Raw genomic sequence first — 23,011 nt, 5'->3', positions numbered from 1 at the left:
TTGATTACCCTGAACTTTCAGTATAATTCAATTGAAAAACCAATAGGCTACAAAAAATAATATATATTTTTTTTAATAAATAGTAATAAAAAATATTCTATTATTATCATAATCGTTGCAAGCCAAAATGGTAATTGCGATTAAAATATGATTAATTGAGCAGCCCTATCGCAGCCTTCATACTAAACATGGCAGTGAAACCAACCAATCCTAGAATTTTTTAAGGCAACATATGAGTCATTAATTCACAATAAGAAAGCTGTAAGTGGAGTATTCCGTCTTTTAGCATCCTGGACAAAAAATAATTTCTGAGTAATAAACAAGACATTTCAGTGTGATAGCCTCTTCACTGCACACCTGAGAATACGAAGCAGGTGAGAAGGTTTTCCCAGCACCAGCATCCATTAAGAAAATCTGCAGAGAAGTGAGAGACAGACTGTCCCACGCTGGATTGTTGGTCTCCAAAGCGACCTTCACTCTCCTTGTCACAAGCACTCCTCAGTAACTCCATTAACATCACACAGGCGGCCCAGTGAGCATCAGTGAGGGAGACATCTTGTGGAGAGTACCAACATTAAAAAAAAATACTGACAGCAGTGAATATATTTGGAGATGAAGATACAAACAAGGCCTGGCTAACTTAAAAAAACATCAAGGCTGGTTGCACAGTGACAGAGACTCACTTCAGATATGTTTCTGGGCTAACAAACCCCCATTAAGAATCTGACAGAGTGACAAGGAGTACATTTGTGTTTCCCTGAGAAATCTGAAAGGCTGCTGTTGTTACAAGACCTCCATTACAACTACATCAGCTGTCACCGCCGACATGGGAGGGAGCTGCCAATAGACGAGCCTAACACAATGCATACTGTGTGTAGATTTTTATTTGAAGAAACACGCGCTCACTTTCTCCCTGTAATGAAACCATCGTGCCAGTTCGATTCACGTATAGCAGTCCTTTCTGTTTGTTGTTGCTTATGAAAAGATGTGTCCAACAATGCTGTATTTTACTTTTGAATGTCTTTGTACCTGGTTAAAAGATCCCACCAACTTTAACATCTAAAAAAAAACAACTAAACATTGATTTGTCCGCTTGATAGCTCAAAAAACGCAAAAAAACATGTAGACATGCAAAATAAATCTTCTCAATATATGTGCAGCGGAAACCCTCATGAAGCCCGCTTTTTGTTATCAAATCCATTGTCCCTTTGATGAAAATGTTCCATTAACATCATTAATCACTGATAACTAGCCTACTACCGCTAGGATTTATGTTATTGTGTTTTAAAACAGGTTGTTCTTCAAAGGTAACAAGGAGTTATACCTCTTTGCTGTCTTGTTAACCCCAAGCATAAAAACAAAGTCAGGATAACAATAAGTTCTCTTTTTTTATGTTTGGCCCAATACAAACCTGAGCGTAAACCCTTTTTTCAGATAGTAACAATGCATATTGATTACAAAGATATATACAAAATGAAATATAACCTTTTTGGGTTTGAGAAAAATGCTAAATCCATATTGTTCTTTATATTAGTACAATTTTGAGCAAAGCACAGGGGGAACAAACCTCCCATAATGTGCTGGTATGACTGTTGGCATGTGTGCTTGTCTTTCTACTCTGCAGTTTTACGGCACATGACAGACGTCCACCATATTGCTCAGCTCTTCCTCTGCTGTGTGCTGCTGCAGAGGACTCCAGCCGCTCGTTTAATTGTGTCCTTCTAAATGCTGGAGGAGACGCAACAGCACATCCGAGGGTGGGTCTGAGGTTATTCATTTGTTGTGCTCTCTGTGTCCGGATAAGTACCAGTTTCAAATTAAATATTAGGGGTCAAGGAGGGAGTATTCTGAAAGAGTTGCGGGCCGTACACATCCTGAGGGAAGTGACAACATGGACGCCTTTATGACTCCCTTTCCAACGGGTCATTTTTCAGCTACTTAGCTTGAGTGGAGAAAGTGCCTGACAGAATCATTAAGGGACTCATCAGCACATTAAAGGCTTGTAATGGAGCTGGCTAACTTACTCCCTGTTTTAAGACACGCAGCGGTTTTGTTCCCTGTACCGGCCATTATGAACGAATATTACGACCAATTTAAACTTGGCGTAACTTCGCTCTCTGCAGGGGAAAGTCTTGGTAATCATAGCAAATGACAAGCCAAGTATACAAAAGATAGGAGTACTCTTCCAATATCTTAAAGCTAATCAATTCATTTTATAAGCTGCATTTCAAAAAGAACATTTTGGAAAGACACCATCAGATGTAAAAATGCATACATGACGTGAATTATTGTTGAACAGATTTACACATACTTTCTTTAAGATATGCATGTCTTTGGCACATTTTACCATGCTCATTAATAAACTGCATGCATGTGTGTGTCTCTTTACCAGGTGTTCCTCTATAGAACACTGTACTTATGTGTTTAGGGCTCATGGCCTCTTAGTCTCCATGGACTAAACATTAAACAGAGAACCCGGCGTGCACGTACACAGCTGCAGGATTAAATGTTGTTCTTGTGCTGTAATTATGCAGCTGACCGTATTAATATATTGCTCTGTGTGGCCACTCAGCATAACTAATGACATTGTTCTGGACAACCTGCATCCTCGTTTTAAGCCTTTAGGAAAGCTCTGCAGAGCAAACAGAGCAGGCAGAATCAAAGTTTAACAAACATAGAGACTTAATCTGTTGCCTGTTTTTAAATGTGAATGGTTCATTAGTTTCATAACAGAGAATACACAAAAATTGAGATTTTTTAGATTATAACTTCAATCCTCTTCATCGCCCATGTTAATTTGTCAATGCTTGCTATCCAGCTTCTCAAATGACCGAATCGTTCAGCTTTTTTCTGTTTTATAGCTTTTAATCTGAATATCTTTGTGTGTCAGACGTACGGTTGAACAAAACAAGCAATGTGAATGTGTCTTTAGTTAACTGTAATGAATGTTTTTTAGACAATTTAAAACACATTTAATCAACGATGCAATGATTCATCTAATTGTTGGTTGCAGCCCTATTTACTATAACTGTTGAAAATGTCTTGTACTATCAGCATTTATCCAAAAGGCAAACATCCATAAACCGTAAAAACAACAACAATCCAGTATCTTCAAAAACAGAGCAACCTTCACCTGGATTATACATGTGAAAAACCTTGAAGAAGTCCCTAGAAAAAACGAGGCCTTATTTGCTTTTCCTTGACTCCCCGAGATCCACCAAAAAAAGAAAAAAGAAGGAGGCTGCGTTGTCATGGCAACACTGAGTAAAAATAACACAAGCTTATTTTCCACAAGCTGAAAATAAAATGGAACAGGATCAGTTTGGACAAACAAGATCAAAATGGTTGCTAATTCACAGACACAAGAAGCTGCATCCTTCACATGGACGCAGAGTAACGTGGGGGCCAGGGTCCGGCTCCCTCTGGTCATCGGCTCGCCCCATGTCTGACGCCCCGATCCCTTACTCATGTAAAGAAACCAGCGCCTGTCAGGATAATGATCGTAATAAAGGCAACGCTCACGCCCCACTAATTCCTCCATCCCAGAAGCCACCACAGCTGGTTTGTTTAAATCTTTTAATTCACATCCAGCTAATTAACATTCAGAGAACAGTATTATAGTACAGGCAGTTCCTCTTAACAACCATCAACCTCAGGTATTTCACATGTAAATAACAAGCAGGATGAAGAAAAGACGAGGAGTGAACATACTTATTCGCCTCCCTCCTTATTCCATCTTCGGAGTGCATAGCTGTGCTCAACATATCTGGATGGCATGCTGAAGACGTTATTATGCAGCGCTGATGCATTGCTGAGACAACAGACCCGACTTGTATTTAATCAGCTGCCCTGGCTGTGTGCAGAACACTTTTTAATGCACCGTAACCAGGGTTCGGTTCCTGGATCTGTGATTTCAGCGAAAACAAACAGCATTATGCAAATGCAATTTCTGCTGCTAAGTGAGGGAGATGAGTGATGGAGCGGGATGCCAGCGCTGAACAGACAGACAGACAGAGATAAGCAGCGGGTGGATGCTGAGGGGGGGTCTCGGCCATGATATCATATCTGTGCCATATTTTTGCACTAACCCTAGTGAGTCAGCACAGCCCACCCAACAAGGATGTGTGGTCACACCTCGGACTCGGAGGACGCTTCCCTCTCGAAATAGCACATTTGTAATGTCATGCAGCCGAGGCTGAGACCACGGCGCTGACTGACCTGCACATTTTTATTGCCCAACAACACGGCTGACCTTTGAGCCTCAACTGGCCATCGTTGTGGATCACAAGAGAAAGCTCCAACAAAGACACTCCACTATGGCACGTACACATGTGAACCAACCTCTTACATGTGCACAGAGAAGCAACAACACCAAAATCCCAACACACATTCAACACCACCTCCACTAGCATCCACGCCCTCATGTCAGCATAGAGGACGCCACAATGGCTTCAATCAGCCCCCACTAAAATGCAGAGTTCATCCTCCACCAGAGGCTTTTTGATCTTTAATTAGAGGAGAGAGCAGCTGTCTACAACCCAAACCTGCTCACCGCCATGATGGCAGGCCTGCTCACAAACACTGTGTTCAAACCCAATCACATGCTTTCATTTCTAACATCAAACGACTCCATCTTACTTCATGTTTTGTCGGTGCAAAATTCAGCGTAACTGGCGTAGTGTGATCCTAAAAGGTTTTAATTTTCTTTAAATGACATTTCTCCCTCTTACTTTTTGCCAACATTTGTTAGACAAATCAATTGATCAAATAATAATTAGTGTAGATAACTTTCAGACCGAGTTTGTTGTTGTTGTTGTTGTTGTTGTTGTTTGACCACTCATAGCGGTCTGAAAGGCCAGACTTCTAATCATTGCAAACACATGCTGTGTAGCATGGAACAAGGAAGAAGCCATTACATTTTGAAATAGAACCGATTCACGGGATAGTACCAAACTTCAAATATATCAGATATGTCAGACAACAATTTGACAAATATCCATTTGATGAATGAAGCTTCAACGAGGAGCTGGAGCAAGCTGCTAAAGAAATATCTGATGGAGGCATAAAGTGTGGAAGAAGACGGTGTTTCGTCCCTTAGAGCGACTTAATTAGTCAAAAGGGAATGTGTATGTCGGGGGGTTAATGAAACTCTGGCTGCAGCTCTCTTGTGCTAACACAAGGTCGGCCATAACTTTTCCCTGGCCTCCACCGGGGATGTAGGTATCATTAAAGGCGATGGTGAAAATGATCATAAAAACCTTCACCTCTCTCCCACCCTGTTCTTCACTGCCTTCCTGGCTTCATCCTCGCCTCTCAGTGTTGTTTTCCCTCTCAGCACTTTAATCTTAAAAGCGGCTGCCCCTGATGAGGAAGATCAAAGCAGCCCGGCGCCAAGCGCAGGTCACCACCTCCATCCTCGTGATCACGGTGCTCGGTGATATTATCGATTTCCCTGAGATCAATCTCGTCAGCTGCCATTATCCTCTATTGTACCAAATATATCTGGATGTTAAGAAAGGAGGAGGAGGAGGAGGAGAATCCAACCTGTTATGTAAGGATGTTTTAGAGGATGACAAAAACGTGTTGAAGACTTTGGTGTTGTTTTTATTTCACTTTATTTAAATGTGTCTGCCATGTGAGAGGGGTGCCTGTGCAGATCTGGCGCTGAGAGCTTTTCTGATAAATGAACGAGGTGAGCGCTCTCTCATAGCGACAGGGAGTTGCATGACGTCAGCCGCCATTCACTGTTTGTGCACAGTTTTGTGTTTTGTTACACGATAGTATGAAGCAGTCTTTTTTTCCAGATGAATGCTCACTAGATGCCTAGTTCTTAAGTAAGATAACCCTTTGGAGCAAGGCAGAGGTGGATTACATGGCTGCTGAGCCCAGAGTCACAGCCAGGAATCTAGTCAAAGTGGTGGGAGGCAAAGGATGGAGGAGGGAGAGGGAGAAAGAGGGAGGCCAAAGCGAGTGAGGGGTTTCTATTTCAAATCTCTCCGGACCCCCAAGGCACTTCCGTTCTGGTTGCATCCTCCCTCAAAATAAATCATTTCCATCAAAGGAAAAAGCTCTGACCAGATTCAGTGCTTTCCCTCAAACAAACTCACACACGCTGCTGTATTCATGTGCTTCAAAACTCATTCAGTGCAGTTTAAAATTACCACACACATAGGGACAGGCTGCCAAATCAAACTTTAAAAATGGCTCAATTAATAATAGAGAACACATCTCCTTCCACTCCTGCTGGCAAACTTGTTTTTCATGCTCTTATATAACATCTCTATTATGTTGCTCCATGGAGAGGCTGCTTTGTAAATGATCTCTTCTCACACTCTGAATCCTCTGCAAAGACTGCCCTTAATATTTTTAGTCAATGCATAACAAATCCCAAGAGCAAAACCAGCTATTCTACACTATAAATATGGTGTATTTAATGCAGGAGAGCTACACTAAAGAAGATAAAATCAACGTCAGATTCCTGTGGGTTGCTGTCTGTCTGTCAGCCTGTCACAGGGATCAATAGGTGGTGCTCTTGCACGGGCTGCTGAACTTTTCCCCCTGTCCTCTCCAAGTCGCTCATAACGTGCATCCGTGTGCAGCGAAGCTCAAGCCGTTCTCTTTTTTTTTTGGTTGCAATGCTGTGTTACCAGACATTTATTATTAACAAATTGCTTACGTCATCTGACAAGTAAGGGGGGAAATCATTTACGTAGATGCTGATGATGTGATTGGCCAATCGAATTCAAATGCAGCAACACACCAGAGATGCATTTTTTTTGCACCTTAAAAACACCAAATGATGCCAATTTTTTAGAAGAAAGGGTGTTTTGATTCATTTTGTAGGTAACTGCATGGAGAGGAGAGAGGATGGGTAAGAAGGGGGTGGAGGGGGGGGACGTGTCAACAAAATTACACCACCGAAGCTTGACAACGTGAAGCAGTCAGGAGCACACACAATCACACACTATCACACACACTGATACATACATGCAGCTCTCCGCGCGCGCAGCCGGGGCTGTGCGTCCGAGTGCGCCAGTGAGTGTGTGTTTTGAATTCAAATGCAGCAACACACCAGAGCTGCAAATGCGGAGACTGAGAGAGAAGGATGGCCATGATGTGTTTAAGAGCGGAAGCCTTCACAAATATTTTTGCACCCGAGAAAAAAAAATGCATTCACAATCTGCCTCACATTATCCTGGCTTCACAATCACACACGCACTGACCCGTGATAAGCAACCCACTTAAGGGCTATTCCAGCCGTGCCGGGCTCAATTGGCAACATTAAGCGGTGTAATAATCATGAAGATGCACCTACCATGTTGACTTCCGAGACCATGTCTATACTGGCTATGTCTATATTCATCCCCACCTTGACCGGTGCACCTGTGAAGGAAAAGAAAGCTTTAATACAAGATAAATGAATGCATCTCCCATCATGTAAATTTAACAAATTCGTGACGCGCGCTCAGGTTCCTCTATGCTCCCCTCCACCTACAGGAGACTGGAGCATCACCAGGCTGGGTGAAAAAACCTTCATGTTTAACACGCAGATGAAATGCGGTTACATTTTATATTCAATTAGCCGAGTAGGATTATCAAACATTGATGAGCGGGAACGATCATGTTAAAAAAGCCTGTCTTATCTCCCCCATCAAATGAAATATGCACATAATTTCTCATAGCGTTAATTGGAAAGGCCTATTGGCTGTGAATGGGTGATTACGTAAATTAAAGCAGATTTTGCGATTCATTAAACATGTATTGCACGTCAGGAGGGCGTGAAAACATTACATTCCTTTTGCAAATTTGCTCGTTACCTCCGAAATCTGGCCTCAACCGAATATCGTATCCTTTCATCAGTCTGTCCACTGTTTCTTTTACCAGGGGCATATTGCTCGGATCTTTGAGATCTTTGGAGCTGTGGGAGAAAAAAGGTGGTGTAATGCAAAACAGCTTGTTAATATCTCACGCCAGGCACGCTTTAACACAGGCTACATGGCATGCGAGACAGATGATCGAGAAAATAAGGAAATAAGATTACCTTTGAGTCCAGACAAAAGTCACTAGTAAAGAGAAAGTCAAAATCCCAAAGTGGTTTTTCCTGATCCTCCCCATCGCAACAGTATTGAGGCGGTTTCGGGATGCGAGTGAGGAGAGCGCACATCCAACTTACTCCAGACAGTGCAGAGGAGCCAATGAGAGGCGCATGCGTGCAGCAAGCCCAAGATCAAAGAGTGGAGACTGATGATGGTGGATGAGCAGTTTCCATTGCAGAGAAAAATATTAAAGGGACAAGTGGTTGTGCGTAATGAGGAATCGAACATTTGTGCCAGAAAGAAATGAACAACAGTGGTGTTATTTTCAGGATGGTTTTATTCCCATGTTTATTACATGGCAAATGAGTTGGTCTACATTCTGACAAGGTCAAACAATGGGATATACTGGAGGATTTGAGTGGTCAAAATGTCAACTTAAGATCAAGTTTATTCCTTAAGCTTTTATGGTATTGGATATGTAGCTAAAAAGATAATAAAAATCCCTCCATTGCAGGTAGACACTTTATATGCAAACATCTGCACTCCACAATCATGCAGCGTCCATACAAAAATAGAAAATTAATGTCATCCACACCCACGGGTATTATATCCTACTCTTCCTTGCAATGTTTTCAGAGGACCCGCAGATCTGAAAATGCAGAGGGAGCACCAGAGCAGAAAGGTGGGATGGAAAACACAATCCCACAATTCATTTTCTCAGGTTTGAGTACATTTTTGAAGCCGCGGGAAGGGATGCGAGCCTCCTCTAAATTGCCTTTGATCTTGTTGTAGTGGGAGCTGTGCTTCTGTAGAGGGCAGGCTTCTGAAAGCATTGGTTCACTGTTGCATCACCACCAGTTACAGCCATCATAGATTATATCATGCACTTCTTTTTGATGTGTTTCATGCTCTGTGCGTGTGTCTGAGTGTCATGTGTGCTGTACGTGTGGCGTCTGTCTCGGTCCAGGGGCCCGAGAAGTTGTTGTGTGTACGTGTGGCGGGCTTTAAAGTGATTGAGGCCCTGTGAAGGGCAGCTCTTCAGCTACTGATCAGAACACAAGTGGGCAGTGGTCACAGCCTGTGAAATGAATAGATGTGCGGCAGGAGAATAAATGAGTTTCTGATTCATTTCCTCTGTCAGATGAGAGCAGAGTGACTGCTGAGAGCTTGTTCACAGAGAGAGAGAGACAGAAAGAGAGGGGAGGGAGGTGAGGCTGGCTGGATGCTGAAGGTCTCTCTGGCAGCCCATGCCCTTTTCCAGGTCCTCTTAGTTTTGGAGATCAGGCATCCCTGCAAGACCAGAATACAGCAGAGCAGAAAAAGTGAGAGTGGCATATAAAAAGCTTTCTCTTCCCACATTCAGACACTCTCCATCTGCAGTGTGCTATACAGCCAAAACCGTTACTGTGCTCCCTGTCCTTTCTTCAAAAGAACCGAGAGAGGGACGTGGAGAAAATGTGATAAGGGAATGGATGTGATGCAGCTGGTCTCATGCTCTCCATCTTGTCTTTCTCATTATTCTGCAGAACGTTATAAACAAAACAACCATAACAATTCTCTGACAGGAACATGAGAAGCATGATGAGTAGATTTGCACTCCCCAGTGTTGCATAACAGATCTCTCTCTCTCTCTCTCTCTCTCTCTCTCTCTCTCTCCCTATTTCTCCCGTTCTCTGTGTTTTTCACTGTATCTCTCTTCTTTCTCGGACATGGAGCTTTGTGTTCTATAAGTGGCTCACTTATAAGCGGGAAAGTGAATAGTCGCTTTTTCATGTACTTAATATACAAAGTAGGCCCTGGTTTCTTCGCCTGCGAGACCTGCTCCCCATGGAGAAACAGTGTTGTCATTAAAACGGCTGGAATTTTGCCAGCCCTCAGGTCAACCTTATATAAAAGAGGGGAGCTTGATGCATATTTTTCTTCTCAAGTTAACTCAGCGCCCAGTCCTTTTTATATTGTAAATCTACGATGATAAAAGCCACAGTGCTGGCAACGAAGCAGCAACAACGCCACCTAACATCATTCCCTTCTTTTTTTTCCCCTACTACTCCCGGGGCTGCTTCAGCATTAGAAATTATTGATGTCTTTACTGCCTAGAAGATAAAAGTTTTTGACAAAAACTGTGGGTAGTTATTGTTCTACTAAAGCTATCATAATTAGAGCAGAGTGAGACAGGGCTGTAAGTCTTTCAGATACAAAGTAAGTATGCAGAGATATCCTTTGTCCGTTGTCCCTATTTGTACAAGAAAGCTGGATACCTTCCAATTACGTTTCTGATGTTTTGTTTTACTATTTTGCATTAAAGGCTTTCTGAATCTATTACTTTTTTTTAACACCAGATTTAAAGGGTTAAAGGTAAACTGGCTATGAGCGTTCCTTTTTTCCTTTAAAACAAATCTTGGAAATTAGTTTGTCCCCCATGATATACCCCATTTCAATATATATATATATATTTTTTCACCTACAATGACCATAATAGGCTGTCTTACTTATCACATTAAACCACTTATATGAGGTTACAACTTAAAACAGTCTCGGCTAACTTCCTGTAATCTCCATTACTAACAACAGCTAAAGTATAAAAGATACAATGTCAAACACCATGGCACAAAACTAGGGCATTGTTGGGGTGTATTTTTTCAGGTTCAGATTAAAACCCATTTGAGTGAGTATTAATGACATCAGGACAGTACGTGTGTTTGACACATAAACCTCTTGTCAGTACGATGAACATATCATTGGATGTGGGTTTGCAAAGATGAAAAATATATCTAATATATCCTTTTAGCAAAGACACATAAATGTACCAAAATATTAGAGTACCTGGCCTCCTCCATGGTGTCTTTGCCCAGGTAGTTGTACCAGTAGACGAGGTTGAAGAGGGCGAAGGCCAGGGGGAAGAGGATGCGTGACCACTTGTCGATGGGGCTTGTGCCAGCCAGCTGCGGGATTGGAGGAAAAGCTGAGCCCTGCTGGAGGAAAATGGGCACGGGCGGACCATCTCCTGGCTCACTGCGACACACAGAGTGGTTTCTCCTCTTCAGGCCTTCCTGACAGCCGTCCGACTGTTGGGATGGAGGTAGGGGGCGATTTGGAGGAAAAGCAGGAAGTGAGGAGATGTTAGTGGGGCTTGTGTGGGTTATCTGTTCAGTGAGAGGAAAAGGTGTAGGTAGTGTAACATTAATTTTTAAACTGGGAATTTCCAGCCAGCAAGTACATGGTGATTTTGCCATGCTGGAGTCTTGTATATACTGTAAGGTTGGGAGATATGTTGGTTCCCACAGGAACTTTCTCTCAATGGCATGCCAACATCCCTATAGAAAGCAGCAGGTAGTTAGCTGGATGCCCATAGGATGGTTAGGAGATTATGCAGGGAGGAGTGCTGGAGTTTTTCTCTGTTTTCACACTGAGGCTATTTTTAAAGCATCTAACCATGAGCCCTACACGTGAGACAGATCCCAGGAGGACGCTGTGGTGGCTTACTGTATTAGCATAAAGCATATAGCTAGAGATGAGAGCCCTACAACAGCATGTATTACTATTTAATGTGTGGTGTGCCCTGAATGAGGAAAATGGAAGAAGCAGGGCAACTACTTGGAAATGCATAGAAAAAAAACCTCGTATCTGTGGCTTTTTTTCATTTCTCTACATCTGAGTCTGGAGCTGCTGGCTTCCTGTTCATTATCAACATTGCTGCATCAAGCTCTCTGCAAAAACGAGGAGACTCTGTACCTCCACTTACCATTATTAGCTATGTAAATGCATTTCAGATGCCACGTGATATCGCAGTCCCTCTTCAAGTAATAGCATAAGCTGATGTTGCCGAGCAGTTTTCTTTCATACAAGAGACAAAACCTACTGTCAGTTAATCGCTTCTTATGTGAGAAGATCTTGGTGTTAAGATATATATTGATCCCTGTATATACAGTATGTACGTAACCACAAACCCATCTGAATAATTGTTTCCTAACTTCCTATTACTGCAGACAATCAGATTCTCAAAAATAGAAATGTGTAAATTGTAACGATAAGAATTAAAGGAAAAACCCTTATTGGTAAGCTTAAAAAGCCTTTGTCTACTACGCTAAATGTGTTACCAGGGCCAAGCTGGTTAGCTTAGCTTAGCATTAAAGAGGCCCTTTTATGCTTTTTGTGTTTTCCCTTTCCTGTAGTGTGTTATAGGTTTGTGTGCTTGTAAATGGTCTGCAAAGGCTAAAGTCCCAAAGTTCTCCAGAGAAGTTTCTCTCTCTCACACACACACTTCGTCCTGCCTGAAACACCTCCATTGGAATCCTTTGTTTATTTTCCTAACTTAGTGACATCACTACGTAACACCCGCGCTCTATTGGCTCACGCACAACACAAGTTCTTACTCGTAAAGACCCTGAAGACCTTTTTTGTTGATTATTGTCCAATTGTTAAAAATGGTGTCCTGCAGTGACAATAAAAAAGTAACAACACTTTTGGTTATATCACATCATACACATTTATATATTCTTGTGTCTGTGCTATTTTTTCAATGGTTTGATATGTGCTGCTCTGTTGGAAAAAACATGACGTGACATACTTCCGTGCCGCAATCAAAGTTTTGCTGCATTTTAATCTTAATGGGGGGAGTGTTTATTCATCATGTTGCAGAAGGGTCAGATAAACTATGATTCAAACACATCCACACAGTCAGAGGAAGGATATTTGGTGAGATTTTGATTGCTAAACTTCCCTCTAATGTTACTAATAGAGACATACTGAAGATTGAAAAACATGTTTTTAGGGTGCTTAAAATCAAAATATGCCACATTTCCTTGTTACACCGTATAACATCTGAATTAAAACGGCAACACATATACTGTATAATTGAATGTGAATCGTAAGCAATGTCATTTTATGATGACAGCAACTTAAAGTCAGCTTCTTACCATAATGGATTCGTCATCATCCTCACCGGTGGCCAACACTTCAAGCTTGTCTTGTCTACGTTTCTGTTTCTTCAGACGGTTGGCCTGAAGCGTGGCCAAGTAGTTTACCGCTGCAAACTCAATAAGAGCCGACGCCACAAAGGCAAAACACACAGCAATGAACCAGTCCATGGCGGTGGCATAGGCTACTTTGGGAAGCGACTGTCGGGCGCTGATGCTCAAGGTGGTCATGGTCAGCACTGTGGTGATTCCTGGAGGAACACAATCACTTATGAAACACTCATGGAGGAGAGGTATTCAAACATAAACTATGATTAATATAAATAATTGTTGGGTATCGTGGCGTACCAGCAACTGTGCGTGCAGGAACAGACTCTTTGTTGATCCAAAAAGAGACTTGGGAGAGCACAACAACCATTATAAGAGGGATGTATGTCTGTATGAGGTAGTAGCCCAGCTTCCTCTGGAGTCTGAAATGGACCACCTGCACAGAGTAGTGACCTGAAACATAAACAGCACGTGTGAAGAGAGAAACCCTGAGGGAGAGAGCCAGGTAGCAGCACAGAACGTTTGCCCTTGACTGCCCTTGAAACAGAACAGCTGCTGAAAGAAACATATAGATATATTGGCTGCTGTAAGAGGTGGAATAGCCCACTATTTGTAAAACATCATGTGAGAGAGACAGGGGAGGAAAGGAGAGGGAGGACGAAAAGGAGTAGGGTAGGAGGGGGGAGCATAGCAGACATTTGGAAATGGGATAAAGTCAAGAGGAAGGGGCGAGTGAGGAGGGGGGCGGGAGGAGAGCATGCAGTGTCACTATGCGTAACACACTGCCCTGCTCTGTCCAAACACATGCATGCTGACATTCACAGACTAAAAACACGCTGCATCATGCACACATACAGAGGTTCCCTCTCGCTCTGTTTTCTAAATGGATAAGGTTTCTTGGTTTTGGAGAATGCCTCAGCCTTCCCTCTCACTTCCTCTTCTGGTGAAATTAAATGCACACCCGCACACAAACACACACAGGCACACACTGCTCCATTTTCTCCTCTCTCGGTACATTCCCTGAGTTTTAAAACCCCATAGTTCTTTTTTAAGGCACACCATACGCTTTAGGACTGACCACTTAAGCATCTTACACCTGATGGCTTCTCAAGGAAGTCTTTGCTTTTATATCGGCTAATGTGGGGGAGCGATGGACTCTCGTGCAGAGTTTAAATAAACTGATCTGACCTCTTCCTTTCTTTAAATTATTAAATTAAACATCTAAGTGCAATTAGGAAGAGAAATGTGATAGCAGACAGAAAGCATTACCTGTGTTTGCTTTGAATATCTCACTGGACAAAGTCTGCCCCACGAGATCGTACTGCAGGAGACTCATGGACTCAGCGGGACAATCAACAGATGCTAGTCCTTTCCTCCAAGTGAAATGGATTTCACTGCTCGTGTAGGCATCTTAAAACGCAAAAGCAATTACAATAAACTCATAGGTTAAACACATTCATGAATCTCTCTGTTATTCCTAATAACACATTAATGAACACATCTGTTTAACTTAAATGGGGTTGCAACTTACAATTATCATTTGCATGTTGATTAATCCTGATTACCTTATAGATTTTTCAATTTAACCTTCGGTTTGAAAAAAGTCCGAAAATAGTAAGAAATGTCCGTCCTAGTTTTTCAAGTAACTTTTTCTGTGACCACAATGATTTTAAGTTTAATATGAAATAAAACATAGAAAAGCAGGAACAATTTTAAGGACTGACCACAGGAGGTTTTTGCCAGAAAAATGTATTAGTCACTTATCAGAAAAGGTTGCAAATCCTTTTTATTTATTGACCATTGGTTGAAGATCTATACTTACAGCTTCCAAACCGGAGAGGACAGGAATGGCCGTCCATGGGGAAGTTCAGCAGACTCATTGGACAGTCAGCATGGATTGTCAGTCTAAGAGAACACACAGACAGATCCTCTCTTTTAATATAAATCTCTTATTCACATAAGATTTTATCAACAAAACAATTAGTGTTAATTGTAGGATCACCTCATGGTGTAGAGGACAGTCCCGTTCTGCATGATGCGGAAGAGTTTGTTAGGTGTGGTTGTGTTATGGGAAATGGCCTTCTTGGAGTTTCTGAAAAAAGTGTCTGGCGTCCAGATCTTGTCCAACATGCGGTTGTTCAGCCGCAGGATTTCAGTCGGGCCCTCGAATTGTAGCCGCTCATCAACCCACATCTGACGGAAGAACATGTCCATGGTGTAATCCTGATGCATGAACATAAAACATCAGCGGATGTTAAAGACAAACCATCACATCAAAAATTATTTCTTTAACCTAAGAAATTGCCTCTGCTGTTCATCAGTATCCAACTTGTAGTGGAAGTTGTGGAGAAATGACGAGGAAATGATGGATGACACTCATCCCAGATAATCATTAATCAATCCATTCAGCCATTCCCTCTCTCTGACATGTTGTCATATTGATTTAGAGGCCATCAATAATGGAGTTATAGGGCTGGTCAAACAGATTAAAGCTCATTAGATGGTCTTATGGCAGATTGCCATAAGGCTGGAGTTCAGTAGTCACTCAAGCACTGTTATCTCCCACAGTCAGCACATAATATACATCTCCTTACAGCAGCAGTATCTCACCATGTCAACATCCGAAACAGGTCCAAAGCTGGTGACAAAGAAGTCAGTTTTCACCTCCGTAACACCACCTGCAACAGTAATTAACAACTGTACATTGCCTACAGTAATACAAGATGCACAAAGATATTCAAGCTCAATTAGACCCAAGTCTAAGAGGTGAAGTCTGAATTACCCCCGGATCCAGGTCGCAGTCTGTTGTCATAACCATCCAAAAGTCGATCCAAAATGAGAGTGATGTTGTCAGAGAAGACCTTCCCAGTTCCATGTACAGTTCCAAGGCTGCAGAGGGAAAAAATGGTTACACCTGCAGGCAGATTGTACTCTGATCTACGTCCAAGCTGAGAGGGAAGACTTACCTTATCCAGCAGACAAAAGTAACCAAAGTAACTGTCAGGAAGGCCATCCTAGGCAGCATTTTTAACCAAATGTGCAGTCAACCTTAGGAGCCACTCATACTAAATAAAATCGTATGGGAAGGGAATAAAAAAACAACAAGCTAGAGACCTTGTCGGTGTTGTTAAAGTGACTGGTAGGTATACATAAGGACACCGGGGAGACACTAAGTCTGGAACAGTAATCTAATTAAAAGATTAGGAAGTCCACTCCTTTTTTAGACAAACAGTGAGTTGTATTGGTTTTATTTAAAGATTAATAAAAAATAATTAAAACTAAAATAGAGAACTAAATTCAATGCAACTCATCAATTTTAAAATATGTGTAATGTGTATACAACAGCACTAACATGTTTCTAAAAATAAATCTGTTGTAGTTGATATGATCACACAGCAGATGGCACTAAAATGTTTTTTCACAACCGGAACTCCTTACTGAGAGAAGAAGAAGTTTCCAGAGTGTGAACATGGCAACATGCCTACATAAATACTAAAACCTACTTTAACTGAGATGTTTTTAACAACAGTCCCGTGAAGCAGTCGTTAAGTAAAGCGTGATAGAGAGTATCTGCGTAGCAAACTCTTACATAGCACACCTGTGTAAGTTATTCAGCGGAGGGTAGCCGCCTTGTCAGACGGGCTGAAGCTGCAGCATGTCGGCGCACTTCGAGGAGAGGAGCGGTGTTGTCCCCTGCAAAACTCCCTGGGGCTCCTGGTACCAGACCATGGAGGAGGTTTTCATCGAAGTCAATGTGCCTCATGGGACGTCTGGGAAAGAGGTCAAGTGTCATTTAGGATCCCGAGACATCGAGCTGCATGTCAAAGGGGAGGAAGTTTTCAAGGTAAGCTCCCTATCAATCTACTTCTAAGAGGAAGAATGGTAAATGGAGAAGATGTTGGACTCATTAATGTTATCTTACCGCAGTAAAGTTAATTTAAGGTTGAGTATTACCAAGGTATTTGCACTTAATTTCATTGTCGCTTAGCTCACATATCTGAGCCCTCACTTTTTAACTACAGGGTCTTATTTAGAGACCGCCATTAAACTGCCGTTTGAATGACTCAATGTCAACTTTATTTTTCAACTATCTTCTCACCAAAAAACTATTTGCAAAACAACCATTACTTGTGTTAACTTGTGTAAGCAAAACACGCCACCAGCTGGACTGGATTTGAGTGTGGAGCAACTGGAGCATGCGCAGTAGAGACGTCTAGATCCCTATCTTGATCCCTAAAGTTGAAAAAAGTGCCAATGGCCAAATCCAGACTTATTTTCAATGCACCTTTCAATTGAAAAAGCAGAGACCCTTGCAGAAAGTTTAAATTGGCCTTTAGTGTTTGATCAGGCACTGCAGAGCCTGTTTGCAACCTGTAAGCTACCGACACTGTTATCCTCATTTCACTTGTTCTATTTGCCTGAAAAGCCTCCATTGGAAATGTTTGTTTACATCCACAACAAAGTGACATCAATATGTAACACTCAAGCTTCTATTGGCTGGCGCTCCAACACTTTGTACGTGATAGGCTAAGCGGCAGGACATTTGTGAGTAGTTAACCAATCAATTTTCATAATCTTTTCCTTTTTTATTAGGGAAAGTTGTTTGATACAACCATGTCTGACGAGGCTACATGGACACTTGGTAGGTTTGATTACTTTATGTAACATACTCATTAACATGGACTTAACAAAGCCAACCTAATCTCACTCTATTTTACCTTTCTTGTCTGCTCAGAGGACAAGTGTCTCATTCGGATCATTCTGATGAAGACTAACCGAGAGGCCGGGAACTGCTGGGCCTCCCTGCTGGAGGGGGAGTACTGTGCGAACGCCTGGGTCCAGGACCAGATGCAGAGGAAGCTCACACTGGAGAGGTTCCAGCGGGAGGTTAGTTTAATTAAAGTGCCAACGATCATGGTGTACGTTGCCAATTTGCAAGTTATCAGATGCACAGCTGTCACCCTCTACACCTGGCTTTCTTCGTAAAATAGTTGGCAACAGTGTTCCTGATCATTTTGAAAGTATAGTTTACTGTGTTTCACTTATACAATGTTGCCTATCAAAGCTTTAACTGGTGTGGTTTAGGATTGTTTTAGATGAGGGAGATTTATTTTTGTCCATTTACTCTTTCACAAATATTCACAGGTGGAGAAAAAAAGATACGCATTTATATTAGGTTTAAATTGAATGTTGATATGTGGCAATCCTGCTTATAAATTGCACTCCTCTTTGCTAGAATCCTGGATTTGACTTCAGCGGTGCAGAGATATCTGGGAACTTCGCTGGAGGGGGTCCAGACTTTTCCAGTTTACAGAAGTGATCATGAAAAAAAACTGACAAGCTGCAGATGTCACCGCTGCCTAATGAACACTACCGAGGACAGCCATGGCATGCTGAGGAACATTGGAAGAATGACATTCCTGTGATGGCAATGAAAAGGATTTTACAAACAGTGGGTGTGATAAAAGACTGAATTGTTGGACAGAGTTTTCACTGCAACTGACTTGTTGAGACCTGATTTGGCCAGTTCAAGGCTCATGCAGGCTGAACTATGGTTAATGAAAAGTTGTTCTATTTGGTTGTATTAAACCTGTGATATGTGTTTTAATAATGAGACAACAATGGACAAGCATTAGCTTTTCAATAAAAACTTTATTGAAAGGTACAACTTTAAGGTTAACAAGATGGTGTATTCAATTAGCCATTTTGAATTTGAGAACACATTTTATTTTTGTCACTAAAAGAAACCTCTACTCGACAGGGAAACAGGCAAAGAAAATGCAATACAAATTCCAACCCACATTTCCACTGCAACAAACTTTTTTTTCAGTGTTCTTTGCATAATTGACAACTGAAATCAATTAAGGTGGTACTTCACTCTGTGTACACTAATTAAGAATTGGTGAAACAACGCATCTGTTACCATGGGCATCTCAGCTCAAAGAGTATGGTCAGCCATACATGACGGTCATATTGTCAATAGCCTCACTTCACTGGACTTAACCAGAGCTCCCTCGCCGTATCAAAATAAAAACAAAAAATCATCACCTTGGGTAGGAGTGTGCAATCAGGACAGTTCATCAACCTAGGGTAGGAGTTAAGGATTTTGGGCCCGATAACTTGGTTCCATTTTTGCTGTTCACAAAATCCTTCTCCCTCCTCTTCCACATGGTGGACTGAGGACCTAGGTGGTTCTATACTTATTTTTGCTTAAAACCAGCAACCCGTTCCAGGAAATAGCAAAACAACCTGGTACAGATTTTATCAAGAACATACTGTACACTTGTGCAAGCAACTCAACCATGAAAGTAAAACTTAGCAGGATGGCAGAACCTTTCTGACAAATCATTACTCATTGTCGTTGGGGCAGATAAAATACAGTGCGCTTTTTCAATGTAAAAGGACAAACAAAAATGTAAAAGTTATATTTGTAGCTTTTCCCTAAAGAAATTCATCATCATAGATGAAAATCTGTAAGGAAAATAATAGTGGCTGTACGTGGGTGACCTCATTTGGGGGGGGGGGTTGTAATTACCCCCCCACATGTAAGGTCACCCGTTCGTGCCCGCAGGTTTAACAAGCTGACTCAGGAATGGTGGGAAGGTGGGTGATCTTGTAGTAGCTAGGCTTCAGCTGACGTGCAGTTCTTCCCGAAATAGTCCAGCGAAGCCTCTGGCCGTTAGGCCTGGAGCACCTGGTGTTGGCATATTCAACCAGGCATTTTCCAACCAACACTCGCACGCAAACCAAGTCCCCGTCCCTGATCTGTAACAAAAACAAGAATGGGCGGGGGAACATTTTTAATTGTGCACCTTAGTGTTTGTTACAGAGTAATGTTAACCAATTTCAACAAATCCTTTTTAACCAAACAAAGCTACAGCAAAACTGCTAAAAACAGTACTTCTGAGTTTTTGTTGCTGATCAGATAATACAGATTGTAGAAGTTGGTACTTACATTCAGTTGCTGCTGCAGACTTGTCAGGGCCTCAGCTATTTTGTCACTGTACTCAGGGTCGTGTTGCTCCTGGGACTCATAACACAGGAGAGCCATAGCGAGCATAGATGGCTGAAGAGATACAGAGAAGAAATTCTTAAATCACACAAAAAAAAGCTGCCAACAGTCAATATGTTTGTTTAAGAGCACTCGCATCTAAATTTAAGAGATAACATTTAGAATAAAGAATATGCTCAAACAGAGGTACTACTTTATACCTGGTCTACCACCACATGAAGTATTGTAATGATTAATCAAATAGTAAGCAAAGTGCTGCTTTGACATACATCTAAATAATTTAACCATAAACTTGAAAAACTTCCAAAAATACATTTCCAACTTAAAAAAGGGGCCACCTTTTAAATGCTATCAGGCGGTTATTTTGGCCTACCTTCATTTTGGAGAAGACAAATGAGCAGTGACAGGCTTTTAGCTGAGCCTCCAGTCGATCAAGGCTCAGTATCTTCTTGCTGTGAAAAGAAAATGGGTTCAGTTTAAAGACGCTGACTAACACACAGTAAACAATGTGATATACATCAACCTTCAAATGTCAATTTAGAGACTAATATGAACACTTTTCTTTAGTACAACAAAATAATGACAATGCTAATGTTTTTAACATATTTTCATCTAAAAACCATGTACAAATCTACATTATTCCACATGGGACTGTGCCTCTTGGCTTTAAAAAACCTTTTGGTCAGTATTCTCTTTGAAGCCAAATATGAGAAGACAGATTTTAGTAGCGTAAATATAATCCTGTCGAGTCATGGCTGAGCCCTGCAGGTTGATGTGACCGTCTGTCCTTACCTCTCAGCGTCGAGCTGCTCCTGGATGTTGTTGTGAAAGAGGCGCAGAAAGCGGAGGGCTGTGGGGGCCTTCACCTTCCAGTAGAGCTTCTCCATGATGATCTTCTCCATCCTCATCATGTCAGATACTGTAAAGCGTCTCTGACTGATGCGGATCAGTTCGTTGGCTAGAGGCACGTTCTTCTCCTCTTCTGTGGACTTAATGGCGATGTAGACGCAACACAGGCCCACGCAGGACAGGTGCTTAGGTTGAATCTGCAGAGGACAGGGAAAAGATTTTATAAAACTACTTTTATTATTGTTTCTAGATAGATAGCTGACCAGATGATTTTGACAGGTTATAATAGATTTACAAACCTTCATTACAGATAGAAATCGATCCAGCAAGCTGATGGCCAGTGAGAAGGTCTCTGAGCTGAAACCAAAGAACCTGGTCAGAGAAAGCAAGTCCTTGACCTCGAGCTCCCTCAGTCGGGTGGTCATCCTGAGGCCGTTGTCCTGGGAACTCTCGATGAGCCGCAAGCCGCTCAGCTTTGGTTGGTATCGGCCCTCAAGGTCCATCAGGGCCTTCAGCTGAACGGCAAAGGGCAGTGCTGCGGGTGCTGTCACGGTGTCGAGCATCTGTGCATATAGATAAATCGAGGCAATTAATACCGACTAAATTCAACCAATATTTGTAATTTCAAGTCTAAGTACTGATTATATGACAGTATTGTGTATGGCTACATAAAAATATGCCATACTCTAAAACCATATGGCTACATTTACATAAAAAGGAGTTTGAATAGTCAAGCAGGAAGACATGAACTGTTTTACTCTGCTATAACATTCAAATAACTTACGCATTTGCATCTGAGAACTAAGACCAGAAAAAAACAATATTAAGATAACCAAAACTCAGACAATATATTTTCTTTAATGATATCAAAACATTATTTCTACACAACTATCCAAATTACCATATCCCAAACCTGGGAAATAATATGGTAACACATATAAATACAATTTAATGGTTTAGTGGTTTTAATTATTTTTAAAACAGCTGTACTGCAATAAGGATATGTGTCAGCACAGTGAAATTAATGTAGTTTACTAATAAGAACAGATATGCATTAGGGATATCCATTGCTCAGGAGTAACGTTAACTGAGACTTTGGAGTGTTTCCATATTTGTAAGTTATCAAGTAACAAGCCTTCCCCTAACAGCTGTCATTGAACTGGACTCAACTGGACTGGGCAAGGGGCGGTGGATGGTAACTTACTAAATGTCAAATACAGTTTCTTAGAAGTAGCAATATAACTTTTCTAATGTCATATTAAGATTAATACACGCTTTCTTAAATATATAATTGACTGTCTCTGTTTTGGGAACATGTTGATCATTTGGGGACAGATAATAAGGATTTATATCATAGGCCATGCGTATGACTGGGCAGGATCATGTCGGAACATGTCGGGACATGTCCTTGCCATACACACCAATGGAGAGCTAACAGAGCCTTATGATAATAACAAGCCGAAGTGAGATAACACAGTTTCAACGGTAAAACTGTGGTGTAAGTTATAAAACACAGCACCGCGGGTATTATATATATTTAACGTTATGCTTCATGACGGTGAAATGGGAAATGACACACTAATCTGACGTAAACGACATGACGTTAACTGTTAGCTAAACTACAACAGCTAAGGCTAACACAATTTCCCAGGGTTTATTGTAATTTAAGACACAGACAACAACATAACGATGTGTTTAAAGGTTATAATTCACCAATCCTTCCTAACGTTTCACAAATGGTCTGTGAATATGATAAAGAAAGGAAGATTGGTTAACTTACCTTGGATGAAGTTACGTTGCCTTGAATGTGATGAAAAATAAGAGTTGGAAAAAAAACTCCACAAGCTTAAAATTAGCAAGTGAAAGGAGATTTAAAAAAACAAAAAGTGTAAGTATGTACTTTCACTAAAGAAAGTTTTAAGCTTAGGTTATGTTCTGCCTATGCACACCCTACCCTGAGCGTTAGGCGATCTGGGGAAAGGGCCGTTTCGGTATTAATGCAGGCAGAAAGCCAAGCCCATGGTGAGCTTCTATTGGTTATCGACGGACGACATTCATGATTCTACATTTTCATTGGATACATTCCCAGTCATTCACAATTAAGTCCCGCCCTCTACAGGCTTTCGGCCAATCACAGATAGGAAGGCGGG

The 23,011-nt window shown here is 41.5% G+C and overlaps 4 protein-coding genes across 6 annotated transcripts in view; 1 reads left to right on the top strand and 3 right to left on the bottom strand.

The window, feature by feature from the left end:
- gabrb2a (gamma-aminobutyric acid type A receptor subunit beta2a) overlaps nucleotides 1-8,183 on the bottom strand; it is a 30,583-nt gene extending 22,400 nt beyond the window's left edge. For both annotated transcript variants that reach the window (XM_010782138.1, XM_010782139.1), the window contains exons 1-3: nucleotides 8,042-8,183; nucleotides 7,818-7,918; nucleotides 7,316-7,383 (exon numbers count right to left, since the gene is read on the bottom strand). In XM_010782138.1, coding sequence (XP_010780440.1) covers nucleotides 7,316-7,383; nucleotides 7,818-7,918; nucleotides 8,042-8,115 — 243 coding nt within the window. In that variant the 5' untranslated portion in view covers nucleotides 8,116-8,183. The remainder of the gene's footprint in view (nucleotides 1-7,315; nucleotides 7,384-7,817; nucleotides 7,919-8,041) is intronic.
- Nucleotides 8,184-8,375: 192 nt separating this feature from the next.
- gabra6a (gamma-aminobutyric acid type A receptor subunit alpha6a) lies at nucleotides 8,376-16,633 on the bottom strand (the record flags this gene model as incomplete). The annotated part of the gene is made up of 10 exons (XM_010782140.1): nucleotides 8,376-9,326; nucleotides 10,860-11,101; nucleotides 12,953-13,203; nucleotides 13,301-13,453; nucleotides 14,270-14,410; nucleotides 14,823-14,905; nucleotides 15,003-15,223; nucleotides 15,611-15,678; nucleotides 15,783-15,889; nucleotides 16,599-16,633. Coding segments are annotated over 10 exons (1,311 nt in total), but the record flags the coding sequence as incomplete, so codon positions are not given.
- nudcd2 (NudC domain containing 2) lies at nucleotides 16,421-18,779 on the top strand. The gene is made up of 4 exons (XM_010782135.1): nucleotides 16,421-16,844; nucleotides 17,594-17,642; nucleotides 17,736-17,887; nucleotides 18,237-18,779. Exons 1-4 carry the CDS (start codon nucleotides 16,656-16,658, stop codon nucleotides 18,318-18,320), a joined length of 474 nt encoding a protein of 157 aa, XP_010780437.1. The 5' UTR covers nucleotides 16,421-16,655; the 3' UTR covers nucleotides 18,321-18,779.
- ccng1 (cyclin G1) lies at nucleotides 18,633-22,845 on the bottom strand. 2 transcript variants are annotated; one of them, XM_010782137.1, is made up of 7 exons: nucleotides 22,642-22,845; nucleotides 21,646-21,662; nucleotides 21,161-21,424; nucleotides 20,805-21,058; nucleotides 20,386-20,464; nucleotides 19,956-20,066; nucleotides 18,633-19,765 (listed from the first exon to the last, which is right to left on the bottom strand). In XM_010782137.1, exons 3-7 carry the CDS (start codon nucleotides 21,422-21,424, stop codon nucleotides 19,574-19,576), a joined length of 900 nt encoding a protein of 299 aa, XP_010780439.1. In that variant the 5' UTR covers nucleotides 21,646-21,662; nucleotides 22,642-22,845; the 3' UTR covers nucleotides 18,633-19,573. The 2 variants fall into 2 exon arrangements, with proteins under 2 accessions (XP_010780439.1, XP_010780438.1); XM_010782136.1 differs by lacking the exon at nucleotides 21,646-21,662 and having other exon boundaries at nucleotides 22,642-22,844.
- Between the last annotated feature and the right edge of the window lie 166 nt (nucleotides 22,846-23,011).

The sequence above is a fragment of the Notothenia coriiceps genome, unplaced genomic scaffold, assembly GCF_000735185.1.
Source record: "Notothenia coriiceps isolate Sejong01 unplaced genomic scaffold, NC01 NC01_scaffold00024234, whole genome shotgun sequence".
Taxonomy (NCBI): Eukaryota; Metazoa; Chordata; class Actinopteri; order Perciformes; family Nototheniidae; genus Notothenia; species Notothenia coriiceps.
This window is presented reverse-complemented; position numbering and strand designations above follow the sequence as displayed.

Bases quoted from the DNA above. Each gene is read 5' to 3' on its own strand.
- ccng1 (XM_010782137.1), bottom strand. From the start codon at position 21,424: ATGCTCGACACCGTGACAGCACCCGCAGCACTGCCCTTTGCCGTTCAG. The intron at 21,059-21,160 runs GTTTGTAAATCT...TGTCCTCTGCAG, and splicing joins GATTTCTATCTGTAATGAAG to ATTCAACCTAAGCACCTGTC. The intron at 20,465-20,804 runs GTAAGGACAGAC...TTCTTTTCACAG, and splicing joins GAGCAGCTCGACGCTGAGAG to CAAGAAGATACTGAGCCTTG.
- nudcd2 (XM_010782135.1), top strand. From the start codon at position 16,656: ATGTCGGCGCACTTCGAGGAGAGGAGCGGTGTTGTCCCCTGCAAAACT. The intron at 16,845-17,593 runs GTAAGCTCCCTA...CTTTTTTATTAG, and splicing joins AAGGGGAGGAAGTTTTCAAG to GGAAAGTTGTTTGATACAAC. The intron at 17,643-17,735 runs GTAGGTTTGATT...TTGTCTGCTCAG, and splicing joins CGAGGCTACATGGACACTTG to AGGACAAGTGTCTCATTCGG.